General features: G+C 44.0%; 1 protein-coding gene across 5 annotated transcripts in view; it reads right to left on the bottom strand.

The window, feature by feature from the left end:
• The window catches only part of RFFL (ring finger and FYVE like domain containing E3 ubiquitin protein ligase), a 59,263-nt gene that overhangs the window by 14,013 nt on the left and 22,825 nt on the right, over positions 1–22,425 (bottom strand). For all 5 annotated transcript variants that reach the window (XM_029613105.1, XM_029613104.1, XM_029613103.1 and 2 more), the window contains exons 3-5: positions 16,115–16,510; positions 14,245–14,328; positions 291–498 (exon numbers count right to left, since the gene is read on the bottom strand). In XM_029613105.1, coding sequence (XP_029468965.1) covers positions 291–498; positions 14,245–14,328; positions 16,115–16,510 — 688 coding nt within the window. The remainder of the gene's footprint in view (positions 1–290; positions 499–14,244; positions 14,329–16,114; positions 16,511–22,425) is intronic.

Here is a 22,425-nt window from a genome sequence, read left to right as displayed (position 1 = left end):
TCCCAGCAGCCACATATATTGGCATTGCATTCTTGTTTATTTTAAGCTTATCTCTCCAAAGTCATGCTCTGTGACCTGAAGATAATATGTTATGTTATGCTTATTCTATGCCTGCTTATCTCTGGATACCCTGTGCGATCTGGTGATACCATGTTTTTGCTGTTCTCTTTATTCCATGCTTCATAATGTCATAGCACTTCTCTATAGAGTTTGCCTGTTTACCAACTTAAAACTATTAGCTGCTTTCAGGAAAGCAGAATGGTGCCTGTCACCACATTGCTTCTTCTTACTTAAGTGCAGGTTCTTCTGCTCATGGTACAGTCGGGTGACTCTCTCCATCAGTTCCCACTTCTCACAGCAGCCCTTGTAATTCACAAAGTTCCGAGCCAGGATCTCTTTTAGCTGTCGCACTGTCAAAGCTTCAATGTCTTCAACATTGACGATGTCAGAGAGGGAAGCTCTCCGACCTGGTACCAGAATATCCTCAGAATCTGTGGACTGAGAGGAATAAAGAAGAGCTTTGATTTGTAATGCACTGGTAACAAGACAAACAAAAATGGCATATTTTCTGGATCAGTTGTCTTGATCCAAGGGATAGAGAACAAAGATTGGGTACTGTTACAAATGTTCTCTGTTTTCAGCATAATTGGTAAGAAGGATAAGAAAAATGAACAAATAAATACATAAGTTTGTGAGAATTTCTGTAACTCAGGTACAGATCTATGTATTCCGATGCAAAATGCAACCCTGGATAAAGGAATGCACCTTCCCATACTTTCATTTTTATCCCATCTTTCCCCACATAGGCTCTGAAGAACTTTTAGTGTCTCAGTTTACTCAATTTTAATTGCATAATAATTAAAATAATGTTTGTAAATGAAAAATGAGAGAAGGAACAGGTGTATGGTCTGGGCAACAGAAATACAGCCACCATTTTAAGACTGAGATCCTAAATGATGAAAAGTACTACACAAATTCAAACTGCAGTAATATTATCAATATACTTAATAAATTTATCATCAATATGATTTCTTTCCTAAAATCTCAAGACACCTATGGCTGGATTCCTTGTTTAAGTGCACTAACAGCATGTTAAACCGATTTGATTTGCATACAATGTAAGAAGATCAGTATATAAAAAAACCAAAAATTAAAAAAAATAAAATTAAAAAAAATTTTTTTTTTTTAGCCATACTCAACCTCAGAGGGAAATGCAGCCTCAGTAGGTATTTCCCCTCCTGGTGGGATGAAAGGCCTTATGTACATTCAGTTAAGCAAAGTTGCTTACCTGTATCAGCTGTTCTCCAAGGACAGCAGGATAAAATGTCACACAAATGGGTGATATCTAACACTGAAACATTTTGAAAAGCTGTGTAAAAGCCTTTCTGGGCATATGTGAGAATGCCCACACAGCTGCCATTGAAAGGAAGCATCCTCATTCTTATAAAATGGCTTCAAGAAGCCAATGCCAAACAGAAGGGTGGGTTTGTGTGGCTATTTATCCTAATAGGCTGCCGAAACCTACTGTGTAGAATTGGGAGCAAGTGTCCCAAACAATAATGGGATATGAATGTGTGGCCAGAATGCCACAGCGCAGCCGTGCAAATCTCAATGGAAGTCAATTTTAGATGTGCCACCAATGGTGCCATGGCACTTACATTACGAGCCTTGACATTGTCTTTACAGTTAGACCTGCCTGGGCATAACAGAAGGAAATAAGATCTCTAATTGGATAACAGATTGTATTTATTTATTTATAAACATTTGTGCCTTTTCCTTAGGCACAAGGTAGATTACATTCGAAGAGTACGTAGAGAATGTGAAAAATATGAAGTTAGTTACAAGGTGGATTAATTAAAGAATAAAGAATATAAGTACATAGGTGATGCAACCATACATAATTTTCAAAGGGGTTTTATACATAAAAATAGTATATACTTGTTTAAGCAGCATGTATTCGCGTATGTGCTATTTCATAAATGTCAAGAGTAATGCAATGATGTTGTTTGACCTAGATCTGGCATGGCCAAACCTGGATTGAATGGAATATCTTAAGACAACATACTATTGTGTAAAATTTGTTAAAGAACCCCTGTGCTACTCGCCTGATGTCTTATATCCTTAGTTAAATTGTATTAGAATGTTTTATCAGAGTCATAATCCTTGTTTATGAATTCTACCTCCATAAGCTGTCAATGTTGATTTATGGTATGAATGTTACTTTTGTAAACCATTGTGATCTTTATTTGGAACGGCGGTATATAAAATGCGCAAATAAATAAATTAATGTTAACAGAGTCCTCTCACTGATCCCTAGATCATAAAACTGCTGCTTGCAAATGCACAGAGTAAACAACTGGGAAGAAAGGGTAAGTAACAGATGTGTCCAGGAGCCATCGAAACCCACACATTTCTCACTCTGAGCTATGCTTCGAAAGGACTTTCAGATATGCAGAAGAAATAACATAAGCCCTGTAGTTACAGAAAACAGCTAGCTTAACCTAAACTTCCAGACAGAAGCCGCACAGATTGATATCCTACTCCATCAGTAAGGAAAGTGAACATTTATTCTATTTACTGCATGAGTTATTGTGACAAAATTAGATTCCAATTATCATTGCTTATTGCCATATTTGCATTATCTTGAATCCTGGAATACAATCAAGCTCATAAAAATAAACCAGCTGCTATTACCTGAAACTGTTGTGTTATCTGAAGTCAGAGTGCGAGTGTGGTGCTGCATGAGAAGGTAGCGGGTCTTGAAACTGGAGATACCAGCTGTGACCTTGAAGCACACCATTAACCTATAACAACTACGTGCAAGTTTCGGTTTTGCACATACATTTTACTTGGGGGGGGGGGGGGGGGGGGGGGGGGGTGGGGAGGGATGGTCTAGGTACATTCCAGGGCAGATTTAGAAATACATGCAGTTTATTGCTATTTGTAAGAGATATACATGTACATATTACCAAACTTGTTTGTACATGTTTACACCTGCTAACTGATTTATGCAAATGAAAATCAGACCTGTGGGAAGGATGGGTGAACTGGTGTGGATTCAGGGTGAAGTGCGAGAGGGTCTAGGTCAAGGACTGCCAACTCCAGTCCTCAAGAGCGACAAACAGGCCTGGTTTTCAGGATATCCACAGTGAATATGTAGGATATATTTGCATACAATAGAGGTGTGCATGCAAGTCTATCTCAGTTGTTGAGGACTGGAGTTGGCTACCCCTGGTTTAGGTGAACTGGAGAAAGACTAGGAGAGCTGGCGGAGGATTTGGCAAACAGGTGATTCCAAGTACTCGCACATTCTTTATACAATGCCTGCCTCTATGCTTAATTCTGGATGTTTATTCGCAGTGTGCCACCTTTATTTTGTGTGTAAAATATATGTGCATAGGTTTATAAAATGGGTAGAGAAAGTATGCGTTTTCTTGCACTGGAAATATACGTGCATACTTTCAGAGCAGGTCCTGCCACAGAGTTTATAAAAATGCTAGCATTAATCTCTGCACATCCATTTACACACAGAAATGCTGTACCATGGAGGGTTTGAAAGTTGGGCTCAATGACCTAAAGATGAGGTAGACTGCAAAAGTGTATCTTGGGTATAGATAAAACAATAGTCAGATGACTGTCCTTTGGTATATAAGGTAGCAGTAAAGAGATTACTCAATAATGTTTGATTACTCAATAATGTTGATTACTCAATAATGTTGATTACTCAATAATGTTGATTACTCAATAATGTTGATTACTCAATAATGTTGATTACTCAATAATGTTGATACTCAATAATGTTGATTACTCAATAATGTTGATTACTCAATAATGTTGATTACTCAATAATGTTCTCTCTTTTTTAATGAGGCAGGTTTATTTACCTTGGTTTTATTTACCTTGGTCATTCTTTTGTTATCTCAGTGTTAATCTCTCTTTTGCCTTCTCTTCATTCCAAGTTGCATTTTATCCCTGTTTTATTGTAACTGCTACCTTATTCTTCTATCACATGTTAATGTTTTTAAGTTATTAAGTATTTATTCTGTTGTCACACCTTGTTATTTGTAAACCGGCATGATGCGACTCCCATCGCGAATGCCGGTATATAAGAAATTTAAATAAATAAAAATAAAATAAATAAATTACAAAAAAAAAAATAAAATAGTAAAATGGGTACAGAGCAGAAATGCAGAGGACTAAGTTAGCACCTGATTAGGGATAGTAAGAGTCAATTAAGTAGATATAATCCAGGAGGAGGGAATTGTGTGCTCATGATTAGGAAGGGTTCAGACAATCATAGTAGATGGAAGAGACTGATGTGAAATCTAGGAAAGGCTTACTGAACCTTAGACAAGTCAATTTTTTTTTTTTTTTGGAAGGTAGAATAAAAAAGGTTTCGAGGCACAGTGCTAGCAGATCTTGTCCCATATTTCTGAGGCCCAGTAGATGAACGTGAGGATTCTAGTGCATGACAGTCCGGAAGAAGTCAATGGAGAGAGAAAAGAAGGACCAACTAGGAGGGTCGAAGTTCCCTTTTGAGAGTGTAGGACAGAAGTTAGGAGATATATTTAGGAGCCAGTTGATTCACGCATTTAAAGACAAAGCAGAAAGTTTTGAATTTTATCCCACTTTTGAACAAGAGCCAAAACGTAAGTGATGCAAGATTGACTTTATGTGGTCAATGGATTAGGCTCCTACCAAACGTTTGGCTGTTGTGCTCTGTAAAAGTGTAGCGTGGAGGACTAGCCTAGCTGCAAAACAGGGAAACCAGAATTCAAAATCCACTGTTACTCCTTGAGAATTTAGGTAAGTCACTTAACTCTCCATAGCCTCAAATGCAAACAGATTTCTCTTTGTCCTGCCAGACCAGCCTTCACAGTGGGTTTTGTCCCCCTACCAGCAGATGGAGGAAGAGTTCCAGACCTCTTCCCTATAGATTGGTTCAGCAGGAAAGGAGTCAGTAGTTCTCTGCCTCTGGCCGATAGGAGGAACTAGTTTGGCAGGAGGAATAGGCAGGGGAGACTGCCTCCCTGAGGTTGCTTTCCTTGGGGAAGCGCCTGGGCTGGGTCGGGGGCCTTCCTCGGAATGACAGCCCTCCTAGGATCACTTTTCCCTCCCACAGGTCGGGCGATCAGGCTTTGTGGTCTGCATTTCCTGCACACAGGAAGCTCAAGCAGCGGCGAGTAGGCCCAGTGCCTAAAGGACCGCAGGACCCAGCCAGAACTCCTTGTAGCAACAAGGTATGGAGAGGGGCAAGAAGTGCCTAGTGTGTGGGGCGCCATGTGTTCTGATCGCCACCGGCTCCTTCTGTCACAACTGCAACGATCCGGCAGCCGTTGACACTGAAGTAATCGGGGTGTAGGCAGCGGCGCAGCAGAGGGCAGTGAGGCAGTCCTGGTTTTGGTGCTGCTATCGGAAGTCACCATGTCCCCTCCCCAACAGCCTCAGAAGAGGAATTTTCCAAAGGGGGGAGGGGAAGAGGAGTTTTCTTCAGAATTTGTGAAGAGGAAGCCCATGGGCACAGGCCCCAACCCCACTCCCCCTGCAAGAAAGAGGAGAAAATTTAAGTCAGGGAGGAGGAGAAACCCAGGTCCCTAATGGAGCTCCTGTCGGATGGTGCAAGGAAGAGGGATTCAGTTTTGTAAAGAACTGGGGAACCTTTTGGGGAAGTCTTTTCCAAAGGGATGGGCTCCACCTTAAACAGAGTGGAACCAGGCTGCTAGCACTAACTTTTAGAAAGGAGATAGAGCAGTTTTAAAACTAGACCAAAGGGGACAGCAGACAGTTGCTCAGCAGTACATGGTTCAGAAGGAGGTATCTTCGAAGAATACTAATGAAACAGAGTTAGAGCATCCTAACAGAGGTTCCACGGGGGCCCGGTATCTGTGGGGAATGCCTAGGGGTCCCAGGTCCAGAGGAGGATGGGGGCTCCTCTCCCCAGGCCCTCTTCGCAGATGGTTCGATGCCGCCGTTTCCCTCGGTGCTCAGGCCAAGTCCTTCTCTGGCTCAGAGGATGACGACACCAAACTCTTCGATGGAGTCTGTGACGGACGGTCATCCTGTCCACGATGTTCCTGGCAGAGCGTCTCTGAAGTCAATGGACCCTCCCCGGTCGGTGGCACTTGAACTGGCGTCGATGGAGCAGTACGTTTTGAAGCAAACAACTGCTCCATCTTGTCCAGTTGAGCGCAACAGCCTTTGGGGTTGTGTGTGTGCAAACTGGGGCATCGGACATTGTGCGAGGGGCCTAAGCACAAAACGCAAACATCATGCGGGTCCGTTATGGACACAGTCCTTTCCTGAACCTGGTTGCCATGCCGAAAAATGGCGGGTGTGCGGTCGGTGACCACTGAGGTGGTAAGCCACCAGGAACCGACCGCAAGTATGGGAAAAAATGCTTACTGAGAGTCAGAGGGAACGGAGTGCGATGGGGGACCCTGGTGAGGGATCTTTTAAGAAGATAAACTTCAAATATTTCCGTGAGGAAAGTTGTGAGAAATTTCTCACAGAGCTCCTAAACCGCGAGGCAACTGCTGTGCGGAAAAGACGACAGAAAAAAAAGACTGAAGGGGGACCCCTGGTTGACACCCCTGGCATGGTGGCAAGTTCAGTGTGCCAGTCAAAGTTCTAAAAACTTTGACAAAAGTATTCAGTGACAGGGCTCCATCTGATGATGTCACCCATATGTGAGGACTACCATCCTGCTTGTCCTGGGAGAAAAAGGTAAACCGGTAGATGTAGTGTATTTGGATTTTCAGAAGGCGTTTGACAAAGTTCCTCATGAGAGGCTTCTAGGAAAAGTAAAAAGTCATGGGATAGGTGGCGATGTCCTTTCGTGGATTACAAACTGGTTAAAAAACAGGAAACAGAGAGTAGGATTAAATGGACAATTTTCTCAGTGGAAGGGAGTGGGCAGTGGAGTGCCTCAGGGATCTGTATTGGCACCCTTACTTTTCAATATATTTATAAATGATCTGGAAAGAAATACGATGAGTGAGGTAATCAAATTTGCAGATGATACAAAATTGTTCAGAGTAGTTAAATCAAAAGCAGATTGTGATAAGTTGCAGGAAGACCTTGTGCGACTGGAAAATTGGGTATCGAAACGGCAGATGAAATTTAATGTGGACAAGCGCAAGGTGATGCATATAGGGAAAAATAACCCATGCTATAGTTACACAATGTTAGGTTCCATATTAGGTGCTACTACCCAAGAAAGAGATCTAGGCGTCATAGTGGATAACACATTGAAATTGTCTGTTCAGTGTGCTGCGGCAGTCAAAAAAGCAAACAATGTTGGGAATTATTAGAAAGGGAATGGTGAATAAGAAGGAAAATGTCATAATGCCTTATCACTCCATGGTGAGACAGTACCTTGAATACTGTGTACAATTCTGGTCACCGCATCTTAAAAAAAGATATAATTGTGATGGAGAAGGTACAGAGAAGGGCAACCAAAATGATAAGGGGAATGGAACAGCTCCCCTATGAGGAAAGACTAAAGAGGTTAGGACTTTTCAGCTTGGAGAAGAGACGACTGAGGGGGGGATATGATAGAGGTGTTTAAAATCTTGAGAGGTCTAGGACGGGTAGATTGTGAATCGGTTATTTACTCTTTCAGATAATAGAAAGACTAGGGGGCACTCCATGAAGTTAGCATGTGGCACATTTAAAACTAATCGGAGAAAGTTCTTTTTCATTCAATGCACAATTAAACTCTGGAATTTGTTGCCAGAGGATGTGGTTAGTACAGTTAGTATAGCTGTGCTTAAAAAAGGATTGGATAAGTTCTTGGAGGAGAAGTCCATTACCTATTAAGTTGACTTAGAAAATAGCCACTGCTATTATTAGCAACAGTAACATGGAATAGACTTAGTTTTTGGGTACTTGCCAGGTTCTTATGGCCTGGATTGGCCACTGTTGGAAACAGAATGCTGGGCTTGATGGTTCCTGGGTCTGACCCAGTATGTGCTCCAACTCCTCCTCGAATGCTATCAATGATAGTACAGCTTGATGAGAAGGGGGCGTACCCTGGTCTCCCTCGGAACTCTGAGGGAGACCGGTGCCTGGCACAGAAACCAGTGGGACCGCCTCCGGTCCTCAGCCTCAAACGGACATAGATGCCTCATCGGCACGGGGCCACTTCGGTGGCGTCTTGGACGATGCCGGCTCCTTTCCGAGCTTGGAGCCATGGGAGGAAGGTGACCAATGTCAGTGCTTCCTCGACTTCTCCTGATGCTCAGCCCGTTCTTTCCCTGGCGCTGAGGGCGACGGCAATGATCCAGACCTAGAGAGGGAAGAAATAGAAACAGGCCGATCCCAGCACCTAATTCAAGCAGGGGAACCGGCAAAGGAGAGGACAGAACCAGTACTTACAGGGCCCTGCTTGCCACAAGTTGTCGTTGCCCCCGATACCAAGGTCGAGGGTTCAGACTTTCTGGCCCAAAACAACTTGCCCATCTTATCCACGCTCGGCAACTCTTGGGGTAATTTGAGCACAAAAAGAACAGCCGTGCACATCGAGCAACGCCCCCAGGCACAATATACAGGCCTCGTGGGAGGTCTGTGATGGACATAGTCCGAGGGCACTGGGGGCAGCGGTGGAACCCAGATGATGTCTTGGAAAAAATTAACCGCTGAGCGGTCAATGGCCAGCAGCCACCAGGTGATGGCACCATCGGTAATCGACTGCAAAGAACGAGGTACTCACCGCAACATCTCTAAACTAGGGGCGGGTAAGGATCGAGGGACCCGGCATGAGAAAAAGAACGAGAAAAGAACTTGAAACAGTTTTCCCAAAGAAAAAGCGCAAGCTCCACATCTGCGAGACAAACCCTCCGAGGAAAAAGAGAGACTGAAGAGGAACCCTACATGGACATGTGGATATTGGCGTGCTGGGCATGCCCAGTGTGCTTAGTCAAAGTTCTAGAAACTTTGACAGAAGTTTTTCATGCCGGGCTCTATCTGATGTCACCCACATGTGAGGACTACCATTTTACTTGTCCTAGAAGAAAAAATATTGCTAGCAGTAAATGTTTATGGGTTTTCATAAGGCTAGAGGGATAACTGCACGGAGTGGCAGTTACTACCTTAAAAAGCTTATTGGGCAGACTGGTGGACCATTTGGTTCTTTTCTGCCATTGTTTCTATGTATGTTTCATCTGTTTGGCCACCTTATTATCTGATGATATCAGGGGATGATCCCACACTTGTTTTATGCTTAGTAGAGTTTCACCCCTTATACTATCCTGCTGTCTTGGGTTTTTGTTGCCCAAATGCATGACTGCATATTTTAGCATTAAATCTTAGCTGTCAGACTGTAGACTATTCATCAAGATTCACTAAATCCCTTCTCGTGTTTTCCACACTTTCCTAGGTGTCGACTCCATTGCAGGTTATGGTATCAAAATTTGCCCTTAATTCTTTCCACTGCACCACTTACAAAAATGCTGAAAAAAAACCAGTTCAAGGATCGATCCTTATGTCACACCACTAAGATCATCCCTCTCCTCAGAGTGAACGCCATTTACTACAACTCTGTTGCCTCCCACTCCACCAATTATGAGCCCATGCCAGGGATGCTCAGTTAATTTATAAGTTGCCCATACAGAGCCACGTCGAAGGCCTTACTGAAATACAAATACACTATATCTAGCATTCTCCGCTGATCCAACTCTCTGGACACCCAATCAAAGAAATTGATCAAATTAATCTGACAAGACCTGCCCTCTGGTAAACCATGCTGCCTCGGATTTTGTACTCCACTGGATTCCTGAAACTGCACACTAACCTCTGTTTGAGCAGCAATTCCATTCATTTACTCACCACCGAGGCCAGACTAACTGGCCTGAAGTTCCCGGCCTCCTCCTCAATTCCACTTTTATGAAGAGGAATTACGTCCGCCTGCCTCCAAGTCTTCCAGACTACTTCCCACTCTAAAGAAAGCGTCAGCCAGAGGAGCTGCCAGAACTGCTCGAAGTTTCTCAATATCCTTGGATGTTTCCCATCCAGCCTCATTGCTTTATCTACTTTTAACTTAACTAACTCTTCATGAATACAGACCTCTGAATATTGTTTGAGGTTTACCTCACTTCCAATCCTATCTGTGTTTGTTTTTTGTGGTTCTATTTATTCCTGGCCCTCCCTCAGGGAAAACCAAACAAATATTTGTTAAACAACTCCACCTTTTCCTTGTTAGCCTCTATATATTTCTTCCCTTCACCTCAGAGTCTCACAATGCCACTTTTGCACTAATACCTCTTTAAAAATAAAAAAAATTTAAAAAAAAGGCTTCTTCTGTCCCTCCCATTTTACTGTATTTGCTACATCTTCACTTTCCTGACTCATTTCCCAGCTTCTCGTAACTTTTCCACAAACTGTTTCCTGTCTTCTTCTTTCTGCGATTTCGTGCGGTTTATGAACACTAACTTTTATAAACTCAGTTTTTCAGCTACTTCTTTAGAAAACCATAGTGGCCTCTCTTTATCTTTAGTTGCCCTTATAATATCTTAGAACACAGTAAATGATGGCAGGCAAAGAAGAAAATGGTCTACCCAATATGGCATTTAGGGTTGTAAACACTGCTCCACGTAGATCAGCACCAGGACCTCTCTTTAGAGTTGTAACTGCTGCTCTGTGCATGTTACCCATGCAGAAACATTACTCCAAAAAAATTACCACAGGTTACCCTATTTCTTCATTTCCATCTTCTGGCCATTTGATAGCCTCTGTGTTTACCCCACAGCTTAAGAATTTAGTTACCACTGTCTTTGCTCCATGCATCCACCACCCTTTCCATAAAAAAGTATTTCCCGACACCGTTTCTGAGCTTACCCTCTTGGAATTTCATATCATGACCCCTAATTTTACAGCTCTCTTTGCATCGCAAAGTTTGATTCTTGCGTATTATTCATACTCTTCAGGAATTTCCAAGTCTGTACCATATTTGCCCTGTCTCTTCTCTACAGTATATGTACATTCTTGAGTCTTATCTCATAAGAACATAAGAAATTGCCATGCAGGGTCAGACCGAAGGTCCATCAAGCCCAGCATCCTGTTTCCAACAGTGGCCAAAACCAGGCCACAAGAACCTGGCAATTACCCAAGCACTAAGAAGATCCCATGCTACTGATGCAATTAATAGCAGTGGCTATTCCCTAAGTAAACTTGATTAATAGCCATTAATGGACTTCTCCTCCAAGAACTTATCCAAACCTTTTTTGAACCCAGCTACACTAACTGCACTAACCACATCTTCTGGCAACAAATTCCAGAGCTTTATTGTGCGTTGAGTGAAAAAGAATTTTCTCTGATAAGTCTTAAATGTGCTACTTGCTAACTTCATGGAATGCCCCCTAGTCCTTCTATTATTCGAAAGTGTAAATAACCGAGTCACATCTACTCGTTCAAGACCTCTCATGATCTTAAAGACCTCTATCATATCCCCTCTCAGCTGTCTCTTCTCCAAGCTGAACAGCCCTAACCTCTTCAGCCTTTCCTCATAGGGGAGCTGTTCCATCTCATATGCCTTTTGGCATAGACCTCGGCCATTTTGGTTGCCTTCCTCTTGATCGCTTCTAATTTATCCCTGTTTTAAGAAATGGTCTTCATAAATGTACACAGTACTCAACAGTGACCTATACACAAACATTATCGCCCTTTTCCTGCTGGTTATGCCTCTCTCAATGTAGCCCAGTATTCCTCTGTGAGAAAACGGCACCCTGGGTGAAAATCAATTCCCTGCCAGCTCTTTTTTTTTTTTTTTTTTTTAGTACTAACAGGCAATGCCAGCACCACCCAGGGCAACCTCCCAGCAGCCTACCCAAAGGCCAGCACTGGGTCCAAGTCATTGCCTTTACACATTGCTTCACTATCTTTGGATCATCAGACATTGTCACCCTGAAATCTATCTCCTGGTCCATGCACATATGAATAACTACTCTCCAAATGCATGACTGCACTTCTTGGCACTGAATCCTAGAGGCCAAACCTACATCTATGAGTTTTCCTAGATCACTTCTCATTCTCTCTACTCATTCAGGAGTGTCCACTCTATTACAAATCCTAGTGTTACCTGGAAAAAAACTTTCTTGTAAGCCCTCCGCAATATCACCCAAAGATACTTAACAGAACTAATCCCTTAGGCAATCCACTTATCCTTCTTTCCTTAGAGTGAGCTCCATTTACCATTACTCGCTGATGTCTGTCAACCAACTTCTAATCCCTTCCACCACCTTGGGAACCACCCATTTTATTCATGAGTTTATGTGGGACTGTATCAAAAGCTTTGTGGAAATCAAAGTAATTTTCTAATTACTCAATCAAAAAAAAAGATTTTGAACAACCTCCATCTGGTAAAACCATGTTGATTCAAATCCTGCAACCAACTGGATTGTTGATAATTCACTAATCTTTCCTTCAGTAGGGTCTCCATTAATTTTCCAACCATCAAGGTAAGGCTAACTGGCTTGTACTTTCCAGTATCCTCTCTGGCCCTACTTTACAAAAATGGAAGCAATTTCTCCAATGTTGTGGAAGTACTCCTGTCTCCAGGGATCTATTGAACAGATCCCTTCAGTGGACTGGCCAGTACCTTTTCGTTTTTTCTACTGCACTTTTACTTCCCCTAGTTCCCATCCAGTTAACCTTTCCTTGAATTATTCCCCCATTTTAATAAAATTAATTTCCCCAAAATTTAGGACAATTGCTTTTTAATGGACTTTCACCTGCATTTTAATACTGAACCACACCATCTGGTAATCACTGGATCCAGATGGTCATCCACTAGGACATCAGAAACAGTCTTCCCATTGGTAAGCACTAGGTCCAGTAACACCCCCTCCCATGTGGGTTATGTTAGCAGTTGACTGAGTTTTCTCTGCAGAGAATCTAGGCTCTCTCTGCTTCTAGTTGACATCGCAACCAGGATGTCCCAATCAAAATCAGGCAGCAATAACACCTCCCTAGCAATTCTGTGAGTGCCCTCCATTAAATCTTTGTTTATTCCTTCTGCCTGTGATGGAGGCCTGTATGGTACACCAATATACATAGATGTTCCATTCCCTCTTTCCAGATTAACTCAGAATACCTCCTGTTGCTTTTATATATATATATATATATATATATATATATATATATATATATTTTAATATACAGAGTACTACCATGCCTCCCCTTCTTCCAACCTTGTCCTCCCTGAAAAGACTGAAGCCTGGTACAATTGAATAGGAAGAGTTGCTTCAGAAACTCTACGTGGATCCAAATCTGACTCTTAAATGGCTAAGGAGAAATGAGTTTAAATCTCAGGATGAGAGAATGATAACTGCATCACAGGATGGTGGATTATGGACAAGATGGTTCACAGGCAGCTTAGGAAAAATGGTAAAACAGATTAATGCAGATTCTCTAAAACAGAACTAGAAACGGTTACACACCTCGTCACTGGACGCGAAGTACTGATGTCAGAAGGCCTGTATACAGAAAGGCATAATAAAGGTGGCACGGCTCATCCACTGGAAATTGTGCAAACACTATCACTGTATCAGAAAAGCACTGGGATCGCAACCCTGAGAGAATTGTAGAGAATGAAGATGTGATCACCTGGGACATTCCTATTCCAATAGATAATAAGCTCGATGCAAGAAAACCAGATATTGTGATAAAGGAGAAAAGCACAAGGACAGCATGCTAACAGAAGTGTCAGTACCAAGCGACTATTCTGTGGACCATTTGGAGAGAGAGAAGATCCTCAAGTATCAAATGATATAATCAGACCAAGAAAATGTGGCAGAAAGATACAGAAAATTGTTCCAATTGTATTCTATGCAACTGGCCTGATTAACAAAACTTTCATGCACATCCAGACATTTGCCTGTGCATATAAATACCCTATGAACTCCAAAAGGAAGTTCTCTTTGGAACAATGAAAGTACTGAAAAGGGCATTAGCAGTAAATTTGAGAGACTGAGATCAGACTCAGCATACACTGGTTTAGAGTGAGGTTTATTCCTGTCAAGGAAAGCACAAAATTAACCTATTTGGTGAAATTACACCACAAAAAAAAAAGTGTGTCAATCTTAATGGACAAAAACAAACAGAAGGGAATCATGGGGTCACAGCACCACAGGAACTACTGTATATGCGCTGTGAAAGGTGCCGAGCATAATCATGTGAGCCATATGTTTGACATCAAACCCATCAGGCTGCTGCTTATTTATCATTTTGAATAATTATATGCATGCAAACCTGCGTTTCATCCTCAGTTGGTGCTCTGGCTGCGTTCTCCATATCTGGGGTACCTTCTCTAGGTGGGGGTATGTGTCCGTTATTCTACAACAAGAAAACAAGCAAAAACTTGCAAATCACAGTTACCCCAAATGTAAAGCCAAAGTAGAAAAAGCATCTTGAGAACAAGGAGAAGAGAACAGCAGCAGTGGGAAGAATTATCAGCAGAGGGAAGTTTGTGTCTTGAGATGTAGCAGCAGTGGGGAGTGTGTCTGAAGGACAAGGTGCAGCAAGGGTCTGTTAAGGAGTGAAAGTGGTGGTGAAAGAGAAGGATCAATGGCTATGTTGGTGCAGATGAACTTGAGCCACTGCCTCAGGCCTGGATTTGTCAATAGGCACACTAGGCATGTGCATAGGGCGGCAAAAATCTGGGAGGCAGCAGGCTGGCTGAATCTCATTCAGCAGGGAACAGCTCTCCGCTTCCTGATCCAGTCCCTCCCAGGAAATTTGCAGGGAGCAAGAGAAGAGGGGTGAGCCTGGAGCAGACACAGCAAAGGGGATCATTTTGAGGTTAGGAGGGACTGAGTGGGGATCCCTGGGGGATGACAGGGGATCAGCTGGAAGGAGAGGGAGAGAGAAAAAGAGAGGGAGAGAGAGAATTAGTATTGGGCGTAAGTGCCAGATTGGTCGAGAAGCTAGAGGGGATGCAAGGGAGAACAAGACCAGAGCACAGTAATGACACCAGACTCTTCACTCCCTCCACCGCAATTTCCATCCTCTCTTTTTGGATCTTAGATTTTATCTACCAGATCCAAGAAACTCCAAACCTTCCTACCTATCCCTTCTCCCTTGACATTTCCTCCCTCCTCAATCCCAAAACTTCCCTCCCTCTCCCACTTCTTCCATCAGATTCCTGCTCTCTCCTCCACTCTTTCCTATATTCAGTCCTCACTTCCTCTCCCCATTCCTGGTCCACTCATTCTCCTCCCCATCCCTGAGATCTCTTCCCTGTACTAGAGATCTTTTTTCCTCACTCAATAGAAGAAAAAGGTTATACAGACACAAGCAAGGTTTATAATGTAATATAAAAGATGGAAATATTTATCAATGTACTTCGGAATGTTCACATTTTTACCACAGAATCTACCCTGAGTCGCAGCAGTAGATTCTGGGGCTATGCCTTATAATCCCTACTGTCAGACCTTACTGGGGGAGAGGGGGTGTGAAAGCACCATCAGTGCCTAAGGGCAGAAGAATCTTAAATTCATTACTGCATAGCTATCTGGATAAGCACCAGGAGGGGTGTGGAAGGTGCAATGACTGGGATGCGAGAAGTTGCAGTAGAAGGGGTGAATGGGGGGAACCGCAAACATGAAGTGTATGGAGGAGTGGCAGCACTGGCCATGCTACTGAGGGAAGGTGGAAAAGCCACAGTTATGAAAGTGTGTGTGCGTAAAGGAGTAGCTATAAAAGGGAGCGTGGAAGTACTTCTGTGGTGGTAGCACATGAGGGTGGGAAGGTATGGCAGTGTGGTGTGGGGAGTGAAGTATAAGTATCAGCAGTGATGGGAGGAGTGAGAGCAGAAGCACATGCTTTGATGCTGTATATGTACCATGAAAAACACATGATCATTTATTATTCTCAATTGCTTTAATTGTATCATGTGTATGTTCTGGTTCAAATTCTTTTTTCGGTTTAATAGTTCTGGTTCGATGTCCAATGTTTCTGTCTAGATAAATCTGTCAAAGTGATGTACAATAATCTCTGTAAGATGATCAGTAAGTACTCCTAAATAAATAAATTATAAAAGATTCAAGGCTTTGCCTTCAGACTCCTAAACAGAATAAATATTTACTTGCCTATTCTTTAATATTTTGCTAGTTAAAAATACCTGAGAGTTGTCCTGTGCCTGCTCTGAAGGGCTGAATACCATCTCCCTTTGCAGTGAAGGAGTCCTGAGTGAGGTAACATCATCTGTGCTGGTGTGTGTCTGTGACAGGAAGACCTGTGAGTCTGACAAGCTCCCGTTAATTGCGTTATCCCTGGCTGTTATGGGCTGCTGGCTCAGTACCAGTCCTACCAAGTCCTCTTTCTCTCGACACATCTCAGTGGAGACCTCATGCAGAAACAAGTAATCTCGTAGATCCTTCACCTTCATCTTCATTAACTCCTCCGGTAGAAATGCTGTATTTTGGAACCGCTCACACAGATGACAAAAGCAGGGGCCACTAGTAGACTGACTGAAGCAGGAGGCGCAGAAATTCTTTCTACAATCTGTACAGCTATGCTGTTTAGAGAAGAGAAAACATGAATCAAACAGGGTACACTATCTTTGTCTCTAATGCTCATTGCTGAAATAAGAGAGTCCCTCATTTCAAGGTTGTAGCTTCAAATTAGGCATAAATTGATGAGGAACAAAACTTATTACCATTTTATGGCCATTCAGTGACTTGTGTGAAAGAAAATTGATGTTTTTCAGCCAAGATTTCAGTAAAACACAGTTGGCAACCTCAGTAGATGAGCTAAGGAATGAACTGCAAGCGATTATAAACCCCTCACTCCTAGTGATCATTCCTACAGAAACAGGATTAAGCATAAGTACATAAGAAATTGCCATGCTGGGTCAGACCAAGGGTCCATCAAGCTCAGCACCCTGTTTCCAACAGAGGCCAAACCAGGCCACAAGAACCTGGCAATTACCCAAACACCAAGAAGATCCCATGCTACTGATGCAATTAATAGCAGTGGCTATTCCCTAAGTCAACTTTATTAATAGCAGTTAATGGACTGTCCTCCAAGAACTTATTCAAACCTTTTTTGAACCCAGCTACACTCACTGCACTAACCACATCCTCTGGCAACAAATTCCAGAGCTTAATTAATTGTGCGTTGAGTGAAGCATGTTGCTGCTACTATTGCTACTACTATATTAGTGGGACCTATGCTGTTTGAATAGGAAAGAGGAGCAATGTAGTAATTATGAAGCTTTGGCATACAACCTTACACAAATTACTCTACCCTCTGGGCGCCATATTTTGCTCAATAATTTGGAAATCACATTATTGTACTACATATCAATAATTTAAAATTCCCTATTAAATTCAGGTGGTTGCAGCTCTACTGCAGTTCAGTAGTAATGTTGTAATACATTGTGACATCTGCACCAAATTGGTCTCAAAGATCTTTAAACTAATATAATTAAATTACAGTGACTGGACTCTCTACCTGGGTACCATCATGTAGGGATGTGAATCGTTTGACAATTTAAAACAATCGTCAAATATTTTTTAAATCGTCAAAAATCGTTAAGCGTCGCGATACAATAGAAATTCCCCCGATTTATCGTCAAAAATCGTAAATCGGGGGAGGACGGGGAAAACTGGCACACCAAAAACACCCCTAAACCCACCCCGACCCTATAAAACGAATCCCTTACCTTCCCCCATCCTCCCGAACCCCCCAAAACTTTTTACGAGTACCTGGTGGTCCAGTGGGGGCGCAGGGACCGATCTCCCGCTCTCTGTCCATCGGCGCCATTTTGGCTGCCACTCAAAAATGGCGCTGATGGCCCGATAAAAAAAAAAACCCCACCCGACCCTTTAAAAACGACCCCTTAGCTTCCCCCACCCTCCCGATCCCCCCAAAACATACCTGGTGGTCTAGTGGTGGTCCCGGGAGCGATTTCCCGTTCTCAGGCCGTCGGCTGCCACTCAAAGATGGCGCCGATGGCCCTTTGCCCTTACCATATGACAGGGTATCCGTGCCATTGGCTGGCCCCTGTCACATGGTAGGAGCACTGGCTGGCCGGTGCCATCTTTAAAGACTGTAGGCCGCTGCCCGTAGGCTTTGCTATTTTATGACTGTGTCTGTTCTCACTCACTGAGTGGGTTACCCCTCTCAATATCTGAGTTGAGGTGGAGTTGTTTTCGGTGTAGGCACTAGGTATGCCTGTTTTGACTTTCCATGCGTCGAGATATCGTGGGAGACACCATATACTATCCCACCGGTCTCAAAAAAGACAGACCTCAAATTTTGAATGCAGAAGTCTACTATTCTACGACACAACTGCCCCACTCTTCGTTAGTTGTGGAATCTGCAGTGCAGCGAGCCAAGCGATCTAGATTACCTGCGTCAACACCTCTAGGGAAAGACCAACGAATCCTGGATGAGTTCGGGAAGAGGTCGTATCAATTGTCTATGCTATCCTCTAGAATTAGTCAACATCAATTCTACCTGGTCCAATATCTGTAAGAGAATCTGCAGACATTGAGACAGCTCTACCTGCTCCCGAGGCGCCAGCCATAGCTCAGCTGATACAGGATCTCGAGGAAGGCATTCAACAGCTTCTCCGGACGGTGTACGAGTCGTTTGAGTCGACTCATACATCCACATCGGCCATTGCCGCCCACTGAATGGCCTGGCTCCACTTCAGCGCCATTAGAGAAGACCTTCATGAGCATCTAGCAAACTTACCATGCAAGGGCGACAATCTTTTCGGGGACAAGTTCCAAGAAATGGTTGCGAACTTGAAAGACCAGGCAATAGCTGTCCAGTCGTTGACACATTTCCTCCTCCTCTGCCACACAACGGAGATATTACTCTGCCAACCGCAGACAACAATATCAACGGCATCCCTATAGGCAATATCAACAATTTTGTTCTACTCCGTACAACCCACTGCAAAGGACGGCACTACCACCTCTTCAGGTGAGGAGGAGCAGGGCAAGACAGCAGAGAACACAGGCACAACAGCCTCAGCAGGAAGCCAAACCTTTTTAATACCTCTGCCATCATCACTACCACTGCACCCTCCGGGGAGGATCACCTTATGCCTTCCATGTTGGGAGACCATAACTACAGACCTATGGTTCTAGAAATTGTAAGACAGGGATATCAATTTCATTTCCGCAACAAACACAATCTACCCCACCTAATTCCCAATCAAATTCCAGGTCACCAAAAGCAATTAACACAGGAAATTTCATCCCTACTTCAACAACGAGCGATCCAACGAATTCCTATCCATGCTCAACACAAGGGATTTATTTCCCAAGAAAACAGGGGGACAACGACCAATTTTGGATCTCCAGGAGCTGAACAAACACCTAATCAAGGAAAAGTTCAAAATGGTATCCCTAAAGACCATATTATCTAGCTGGATAACCCAGTGCATTTAATTCTGTTACACAAAGCACAATCTAACCTTGCCTTCGCAACCTAATGCACACCAAGTGAGGGCAGTATCGACCTCTCTGGCCCATCTACGACAAGTGGCGGTCATAGACACTTGCAAGGCGGCCTGGTCATCTGTACATACGTCACATCTCACCTACTGTCTAGATCAACAGACAATAGACTATGCTAAACTCGGACGAGTCATTAACTATGTCCACCTGAGCCTTTATTTGACTATCCACAAACTTACATCACGCATAATATCTTACTAAATACCTGTGTGTGTGATCAGGAGCTTAGGACTCCCATGACAGCATGGCTAATTCAGCCCTGCTATCAACTGGAAAAGGCAAGTTTGTTTACCGTAAACGGTGTTTCCGTAGATAGCAGGATGAATTAGCCATGCTGATCAACCCATCTCCCTGGATAGTCAACGACTTACGTGTATGAACTACTAAATCACAGACTGAGGAGAGACTGTTTTTTCTGCGCGGGAAGGCACGCGCAGCCGCACAGAGCAAAGCTCTGTATTCTACTCAGAAGCTTCGCCTCCTGGGCCCTGATGGACAGTTCCCATGACAGCCTGACTAATTCATCCTGCTATCTATGGAAACAGGATTTATGGTAAGCAAACTTGCTTTTTCCTGCAACAGACTTTTTAGAATAATTTGACTGTTTTCTCACAGGTATTAGATACAGATGTTTTAAACAATTAAGACCTTTCTGCAACAAGCCTTTTAAAATAATTAGATTGTTTTCTCAAAAATATTTATTGCAGATGTTCTAACTATTGGTTGTTTTTATTTTATGTATGGTTTTTGTGTATATCTCCTCTGCCTCTAGTGTGAGGCGATTAATACATTTTTAAAAAACAAAAACAAACATATATTGAGTTAGCCAATTTGCAATAGTTCCTTTTGCCACCAGGACCCCCGATGCATTAAGGTTAAATGATGCGAACACTTGAGAAATCCGTTCAGTTGTCTGAATCCTCTTTTTGTAATAAGCTAATCTTTCCCTGTCTTTGTTATGAGGCTTGGGAAAGAACCTAGGCAGTATAAACATTTCAGATGGAAATCTGATACGACCTTTGGTAAGAACTTTGCAAAGTAACTTTGTCATGGTAAAACAGTAAGTAGGGTACAGGGGATAGTGAACCAATGCTTAGAGCTCACTTGCCCAACTTGCTGAAGTTATTGTAACTAGGAATACCATCTTGCAAGTTAAGTATTCCCTGTACGTACCAGGATCAGTCCAGACAGTGGGTTATATCCCCCGTCCAGCAGATGGAGTCAGAATAGAATTTGAGGGCGTAAGCATATAGAGTAGTGCACCCTCTGCTGGAGCTCAGTATTCTTCTGACTCCAGCAGATGTGAGCAGGGGGATCCACTAGCTCCCCCACTTTGACAGGGCTTCTTCATTTGTTTTATATTTCTTCTTTCTTCGTCTCTACAGTATGTCTCTGTCGTTTTTCTCATCTCATTTTGGATCCTTAAAGTTTAAAAAAAAAAAAAAGTTTTCAATTTTTGAGGAGGCGTGTGTCTGTGGCTCTGCCTTCTCTATACTGTGCTCCTTTCCTCCTCAGTTGGGGTAAGTGGAAATTTTTTTGTGAGTTTGTTTCTCCACAGGTTAGCTCTTTAGTATAGTGCCCCATGGATGCCGGTGGTGCCGGCCGCTCCACGCGTTGTTGGAGGGTCCCGAGGTTCGCAGGCTCCGTCTGCGGGCCTGTGCTCGACTGAACAGGGAGTTTTCCCCGGAGTTCCTGGACCCCCGCGCTGGGTTGTTTAGGCCATTCCAGGCCCCCCCGCGGCACTAATTCGTTCTCGGGGCCCCCCCCCGAGGCTTTCCTTGCCGGGGCTGAAATGCCGCGGTCCTCGAGGTGCGAGGCCTGCGGCGAGCCAGCGAGTCAATTTTTGAAGGAGGGGCTTTGTGAGCGGTGCTTTCCCGACGGGGTAAGCACCCTGCAGTCTCCAGGCCCGATTTCGGACCTGCTTCCTCCTCAGCCCGGGCTGGCCACGACGCCGCCATTGGCGGGAACGGTGGCCATTTTAGGTGAGCAGCGCGAGGCGGCCACTTTTCCAGAGGGTGAAAGGAATTTCTGCCCGGTCTTATTCTTCAGGTAGAACCAGGGCCAGGGCACAGCGACGCTACAGGTCTTACCGGCAGTCCGGTACCCGGACGCAGCCGGCCAGATCCCACCCCTGGTCTCGGTCCTTTCGCGGGCGGAGGCCCGCGCGAGATGGTTCAGGGCAAGGAAATCCGCCCACAAAGTCAGCCCAATGATGCCAGACGAGCCCACTTCTCGCCTCCCCGGATCGGAGGTCGACTCATGGATTTTTTCGGAGTGGGCAGTCATTTCCATGGACCAGTGGGTGCTGGACACCATAAGGGACAGTTACGCCTTGGAGTTTGCCCGCCCCCCGAGGGACAGTTTCATTTTCTCCCCCTGCGGTTCGGATCTCAAGAGGGTGGCGGTCCAACAAACACTAGACAGGTTGCAAGACATAGGGGCCATAGTTCCCGTCCCCTTCAGCGAGGTGGGCTTGGGCCATTATTCCATTTACTTCGTCGTTCCCAAAAAGGACGGTTCTTTTCGGCCCATCCTGGATCTGAAGGAGGTAAACAAAACTCTGAGGGTCAGCCGGTTCCGCATGGAGACTCTTCGCTCAGTGATTGCCGCAGTGCACAAGGGAGAATTTCTCGCCTCGCTGGACCTCTCGGAGGCATACTTGCACATTCCCATTCTGCCAGCTCACCGGCGGTATCTCCGTTTCAAGATTCTCGGCCAACACTTTCAATTCAAGGCACTTCCCCCTTCGGTTTGGTGACCGCTCCTCGGACCTTCACAAAGATCATGGTGGTGGTGGCGGCGGCCCTCCGCAAGGAGGGTATCCTAGTGCATCCATATCTGGACGACTGGCTGATTCGTGCGAAGTCCTTCTCACATGGTCAGACCTCAGTAGCCAGGGTCTTACAAGTCCTACGCTCTCTGGGCTGGGTGGTGAACTTTCCAAAGAGTTCCCTGG

This window comes from Rhinatrema bivittatum, chromosome 8, assembly GCF_901001135.1.
Source record: "Rhinatrema bivittatum chromosome 8, aRhiBiv1.1, whole genome shotgun sequence".
Lineage (NCBI taxonomy): Eukaryota > Metazoa > Chordata > Amphibia > Gymnophiona > Rhinatrematidae > Rhinatrema > Rhinatrema bivittatum.
The sequence above is the reverse complement of the archived record's forward strand: the minus strand, read 5'-3'. Positions and strand labels throughout refer to the sequence as shown.